We start from the raw sequence: 6,477 nt of genomic DNA on the forward strand, positions 1-6,477 counted from the left end.
AAGGTGTGGACACTGGTTTCCGTAGTCCCTTGCCTGAGGCCTTGCGTGTTCCTCTGCCTGGGCCTCTGTCCGGGAAGATACTCTGTGTGCAGGATTTCCAGACAGCTGACGCTTTGCATTGTGGGCTTTTCCCTCAGGATAAGGCCAAGGTGGAAATCCGGAAACTCAGCGACCCTCCGCAGGCCGAAGCCATCCGGGACATGGTCCGGTACGCCCGCAATGTCATCGAGGAGTTCCGGAGAGCCAAGCACTACAAGTATATCCTGGCCTTGGTGGAATCAGTGTAGGCCCTCTGGTGGCCTCCTGGGATCTGTTCTTTCTGCTCCATGGGGTGGGGGTGGGGGTGGGGGAGGGGGCTGAGCAAGCCCAGGGAGCCCTCTGTTCTTGTGTCTGCTTGGGGAGTTCATTCCCTAATACTGGAAAAAGGGAAGGGAAGAGGTCCCACCGAGGTGGTCAGGGTGTGCGCAGGATGAAGACTTGTTCTTAGCTGGGCGTCCCAGGACATGGGTTTCCGGGCAGCGTCGCTCACACTCGAGCTGCCGGGCTGGATCCTTGGTCTCCTGTGCTAGGCAAGCTCTCTTGCCCAGGTTTTGTCCAGGTTACTGCCTTCACCTTCGCTTGCTCTCTGCGCGTGGCTTATGCGAAGGCCAGGCCATCGGGAATGCTCCCCTCACCTCCCCAGCCCTCCCTCGCAGGCCCTTGGTTTCCTTGACTCCACAGCACCCCCTAGCGAGCTTCTAGAGATCTGCGAGCTGAGCCAGGAGAAGATGAGCTCGGTGTTCGAGGACAGCAACGTGTACATGCTGCATATGATGTACCAGGCCATGGGCGTCTGCTTGTATCTGCAGGACTGGGAGGGCGCCCTGAGGTACGGGCAGAAGATCATCAAGCCCTACAGGTGACTGCCACGCGTTGGCCCCCACACGCAGCAAAAGGTGGCAGCTCTGGGCCAGGGCCCCAGCATGCGTGGGGATGTGGCTGTCTCCAGGCTGCAGGCAAGGGGCAGGTGGGGGCGGGGTGCTTCCTCCCGGAGCAGCTCTGCTTCTTCAGGGTGGCTGCGGGCCACACTGAACTCGGCTATTAAAAGGCCACCTGTCTGCTGCCCCTTCTCTAACTTGGTTGTACTTAGGGGTTGGTGTGCGACGGGCTCAAAATCATTTTTTTCCACTACCATTCTCAGCACCCCTTGCGTTGTTTTGCTGTTTTCCAATTGCAGGCCTAGCTTTCAGCATAGGTGGTGGCACCTAAGGAGTCCTGAAGGTCTCAGTCGCTGAGTGGCCCAGGCTGAGCTCCAACCTGTGATCCTCCTGCCTCAGCCTCCCAGCTAGTAGGAGGAGCTGTCAGAGGAGTGTCTCCGTTACTTTAACTGTTGAGACGAAATACCTGACACTCAAAATGAAGGGAGGAGAGGTTTATTTGGCTCGGTTTGTGGAGGTTTCAGTCTGTCATCAGCTGGCTCCAAGGCAGGGCACACAGGATCAGCAGTCTATGGTGGCAGGAGGCAGCAGGGCAGCAAAAGCAAAGGGTGGGGGAGCCTCTTCCTCCTCATATGGCGCGCAGGCTGCCCCCTCCCGGCAGACGCAGCGCTCACACCACCTGTGCCCGCCTCTTGCACAGGCTCAAGATGTTTGCGAAGTAAGGACCCCGGCCCCTGCTGAGTGGCTTAGTTAAACCTGGAAATTCTCAAGTGACACAGTGTATCAGCTGTCGCAAGGACCCATGACCACCATAGCAGAGTGCTTGCTTTTGGTGCAATGGTGGGATCCAGGGCCACAAGCATGCTCAGCTCAAGGGCTGGCTGTGGCTGTTTAATGCCCTCCCCACCACTAGACGGTAATGACTTCGCCCGGGGACTTGTCCTGTCCCAGGGTTAATAAACAGGGAGGTGGGTGGAGAAGGAGTCGTGGCTTGGTCACCGGGGTCTGGTAGGCCACTTGGGGCTCTGGGAGTCCCACAGGCCTGGACACTGCGCATTTATAGGGTCTGCCCAAGACCAGGTGTATGAAATACCTGGGCCCGAGCCTGGGAATCCTTGCATCCTAGAAGCACCCCGATGTTCCTCATGAGCCGGAGAAGCCCTCCGCGCCCCTCCAAGATTTGGGCCCGCTGAGTGTGTGTCGGGTCAGTTTTTGCGGCCAACTCTGCCTCACCTACCTGCTGTGTCCCAGTCAGCCAGCAGGGGGAGCCCGAGGGGAGGCCGCCACCTGTGCTCTGGGAAACGGGGCCCACCGCAGCCCGCAGTCCTTTCTGCCTGCCGCCAGTTCTGGCCCTGGGTCCGGGCTTCCAAGGGCGGGAGCTCCGCGTGTACCTGGCGTCTGGGGCCGGCCGGTGCATAAACAGCTTTGACAGCAAAACTGCCACCGGGCCACACCGGAGAATACCTGCCGCGGCCACTGCCCTCTGCTGGGCAGCCGGGGAAGACCCTGAAAGTGTTCAGGGTCCCAGCCCGGAGAACTGCAGTTACAAGCACGGAGCTGCAGCCTTAAGAAGTGTGGGGGGTTCGAGCATGTGTGCGTGCGTGCGTGCGTCATGCGTGCTCATGCACCCACGTACTGCCTGATGGAAGGGGGTTGGCCTAATCACGGCTCTCATCGACTGCGCATTTACTTTGAAAGATGTTTTCCCAAATTATAGTGGTGGTGCGTTACTCTGGGAGGCTGAGGCAGGAGGATCGCGTTTGATTCCCCCACCCCCACCCCAGGTGACTTGGTGAGACCCTAGCTCCAAATTTTTTTTTTTTACAAAGAGAAGGGCGCGCTGGCTGTGTGGCTTAGTGCCAGGACCCTAGGCTTGGTCTTCAGCAGAAGACTGTGTCCCTTGGCCTTGCCATGGGTATTCCAAAGATACAGATCTGGCTTGGGATCCGGGGGTGTTCACCTTCCTTTCTGTGTAGGATTTCACCAGCAGTTCTGATGCGGCTTTTCAAAATGCAGCAGCTGCCCAGGCAGCGTCCCGAGAAGCCCTCCATGCCCTGCCCCAGCCTGGCGGGTGGGGGCCCTGCTCCCCCAGGGAGTTGGGCCCTGACAGGCGCCTGGTCTCTCTGCAGTCGGCACTACCCTCTGTATTCCCTCAACGTGGCCTCCATGTGGCTGAAGCTCGGCCGCCTGCACCTGGGCTTGGAGAACAGAGCCGCCGGGGAGAAGGCCCTTAAGAAGGTGCGTGTGAGGCCCGGGGTGCCTGGAGCTGGCCCCGCACCTGGTCTGCCTTGGGGGATGGATAGTGTCTGCAGCAGAAGGGTGGCTGTGCTGACAGGCCCTGCCGTGGCCGGCACCGCCATGCTAAGAGGCTGAGGCAGGAGGATCTCTGAGTTGGAGGCCAGCCTGGGCTACACAGCAAGACCTTGTCTCAAAAAAAAAAAAAAAAAAACAGGATGGGGAGCCTGTGGTATGTGGTGAGCCTTCTTTCAAATGCATTCAAACAGTGGTACTGCCAGGCAGCACACTTTGCTCTTGCAATCCTACTCAGAAGGCTGGAGCAGGAGGCTCTCAAGCTGTATGCTAGCCTGGGTGACTCAATGAGACTGTGTCTCAAAATATAAAAATCAAAAGGCCTGGGTGGGGTGGCTCACTGGCAGAGCACTTGCCCAGCATGTGGCAACAGGGCTCCATAAAGAGGGAGTCTGGGCAGAATTCTGGCCGTTTTCAGTAATGAGTGCTAGGACCAAAACACCTGGGGTGGTGGGCCAGGACCCTGGGCAGCCTTTGTTGCCAGGTTTGGTGGCTGCTGTGGGCCCAGTGTGACCTTCACACAGAGCGGGATCTCCCAGTCAGCCTGCCGGGCGCTGTTCCCACAGCTGCTTGGGCGGAAGTCCGTGCAGTGAAGATGAGGGACAGAATATGGACTCCTAAATATTTCAGTCCCCAGTGAGGCTCAGAGGCCCAATGCTCTGTGCTTCCCAACCCTGAAGGGGGCCACGGGAGGCAGTGGGGTCACCCCACATTTTAGAGCTTGAGAGGGTTCGGGCCCAGGGAGGATAGAAGTGGAGCTCCACTTTGCATTTTCTGTTTGGGCCATGGACTTGGTTATGTAAGGTTGCCTGTTCCTGGCCTGGGTGAGAAGGCGGGAAACCAGCTGGCTTGGCTGCAGTTGGACATCGTGTTGGTGTAGAAATACCTACAACATCAGGGCAGGGGAGGCCTCTTCTCTGTAGCTTTCCTCCCGCTGGCAGGGCTTGGATACCTCTGTAGAATGTGTCGCTCAGCCCCGGGGCCCGGCTGCTCGGTTGGTTCCCAGATCATCTTGCTTCGTTCTCCATCACAAGTCCGCACCCGGGCGGCAGCGCTTACTCCGTCTGTCTCCTAGGCCCTGGCCATCATGGAGGTTGCCCACGGCAAGGACCACCCCTACATCTCCGAGATCAAACGCGAGATGGAAAGCCGCTGAGCCTGGGCGGCTTGAGGGTCTCCACGGGGGAGCTGCGGGGAAGTAAGCCACAGTGCACGCCCTGCCCTGCACCCTGCGGCGGCAGCTTCCTGGCCCAGCCCAAAGTCACGTGCATCTTGGACGCTTGCCTTTCCTGAGGTCATGGCCTGGTTTCACACATCATCCCTCACGGGGCCTGCGGAATTTGCAGTTACTTTGCCCTTCATGCCTGTTGCAGTGTTGCACACAAACTTGAATGATAGCAGATAATAAAAGCGACACGTTGCTCGGGCTGTGTGGCTTCTTGGGGGTCTAAGTGACGCGGTTCCCAGTGTTCCGAGCAGGATCGGGCAACCTGCGGCAGGTGCGCGGGTGGCTGGAGTGGGACTCAGGTGGCTGGGCGCCCGCCTGCAGGCCAGCTCACGCAGAGCCAGACTCCATGCTCCCCAGCTCTTCCTCTTCTCCGCCTATGAGAGCAGACTGTGAGTCCTCCTTCACGGACTCCTTGTGCAGCGCTCTCCTTTTTTAGAGAAGGGTAAAACGTTTTTTCTCCTTCCAATCTCGTGAGCAAACTGCACTGCCCACAGGCCCAGCAGGAACGTGGCTCCTACAGCCCAGGCCTCCATGGCTGACCTGGAGCTGTTCCGGAACAGCCAAGCCCAGGGAGCCAGAGGCCTTTGGTGCCCCCCAGGCCCAGCCGGGCTGGGTGCCCTCCTCGGGATGCTGGGAGTCTGGTGTTGGCCAAGCACATGCCCCACCAGCTGCCTGCACACAGGCGGCTTAGTAGTGCATGCTAGTCCCATGCACCCCAGAGGCCTTTATTGAGCACCTGCTGTATGCAAAACACACGCTGTCCTGGTGCCTGGAGCAGGGTAAGGCTCCGGAGTCAGGGGGCTTCTTACCGCAAGTCCTGTGGCTACACGTGAAATACCCTTAGAGGACCGTCTAGGTGCACAGCGGATGAAAGCAAGGCTTTAACAGTGAGATCAGTTGCCCTCGCTGGAGCCCCCTGGAGGTGAGGGCGCTTCACGGTTACCCAGTGGATTCCCGTCTCCTTCCTGCGTTTCCGTGGCTGCTCTGCCTGCCTTCCCGCCCCGGTGCCGCATGCACTTAGCCTCACTGACTTGCCACATCCTCACTAGAGGAAGAATACTGCAGCGGGTGCGGAGATCTCGCTTTGCCCGTTGCTCGTGGACACTTGCTTTCCCCTTGTGGCCTCTTAAGGACCGTGTTAGGGCTGGCCAAATACCTCAGTGGATTTAAGCGCCTGCTTAGGCAGACGCAGTGGCTGGGGTTTGATCCGCCCCCTGGGCACGCTGAGACCAGAGACCGAGCCTGGGCGTGGTAGCGTGCACCTGTAATCCCAGTGCTTGGGAGGCTGAACACAGGCGGACACTACGAGTCCAACCTATGTAGTGAGACCCTGTAAACCCTGTACTAAAATACAAAACAAAACAAAAAAAACCCCTGCTGAGGCAGCACTGGGGTGGGGGTGGTGGATTCTTAGAAATGAGGCTTCAGGGTCAAGCAAAACACTCTGAAACTTAAATAAATAAGGTCACATTTCCTTTTCAAAACAGCATCAAGTACCAACCAACCAAATGAAAGTCGTATTTCCCTCCTAATCCCACATTAATGTGTGAGGTGTTTTGTTCTATGTGTAATGGTCAGGCTCTGCACTTTGCCATAGTTTTAACATTCTTTAATATTTATTTATTTAAAAAGTGAGAGGATCTCACCTTAAACTCACTGTGTAGCCCAGGCTGGCTTTTAATTTTCAGTGATCCTCCTGCCTCAGCCTCCGAAATGCTGGCAGGATTACAGGCATGCGCTGTCCAGGCCTGGGTGGAAATTATGTCTGAATTGATGTTCATGGCTGATGTGTTTCATTCATACCTCTGACACCCAAAATGGGGAGGTTGTACACTAACCTGTTCTCCAACCAGTTCTCCACTAAACTAGTTCTCCACCACAATGGAACTCGCCGTGTAGAAGTGGGAGCCCTGGCCTACGCACACACGCCCCACCCTCAACTTCCAGTGGCTCCAGTCTGGTGGTCTGGGGTTTTATGGCAGCTCCATTACCTGTGATGGATTCAGGCCCCACAACCGGTGA

The 6,477-nt window shown here is 57.6% G+C and overlaps 2 protein-coding genes across 3 annotated transcripts in view; one reads left to right on the top strand and one right to left on the bottom strand.

Annotated features, from left to right (window-relative positions):
* Smyd2 (SET and MYND domain containing 2) overlaps nt 1-4,653 on the top strand; it is a 47,118-nt gene extending 42,465 nt beyond the window's left edge. The window contains exons 9-12 of one of the 2 annotated variants that reach the window (XM_023710246.1): nt 138-258; nt 724-868; nt 3,047-3,155; nt 4,303-4,653. In XM_023710246.1, the coding sequence (XP_023566014.1) occupies nt 138-258; nt 724-868; nt 3,047-3,155; nt 4,303-4,383 (456 nt within the window). In that variant the 3' untranslated portion in view covers nt 4,384-4,653. Of the gene's footprint in view, nt 1-137; nt 259-723; nt 899-3,046; nt 3,156-4,302 lie in introns of both variants that reach the window. The other variant, XM_004626868.2, reaches the window with a different exon arrangement.
* Nucleotides 2,009-6,477, bottom strand: part of Ptpn14 (protein tyrosine phosphatase, non-receptor type 14) — a 171,736-nt gene continuing 167,267 nt past the window's right edge. Inside the window, exon 14 of the transcript XR_002820174.1 lies at nt 2,009-2,022. The gene's annotated coding sequence lies outside the window, so the exon portion shown is untranslated. The remainder of the gene's footprint in view (nt 2,023-6,477) is intronic.

This window comes from Octodon degus, unplaced genomic scaffold (genome assembly GCF_000260255.1).
Source record: "Octodon degus isolate 3935 unplaced genomic scaffold, OctDeg1.0 scaffold00017, whole genome shotgun sequence".
Taxonomy (NCBI): Eukaryota; Metazoa; Chordata; class Mammalia; order Rodentia; family Octodontidae; genus Octodon; species Octodon degus.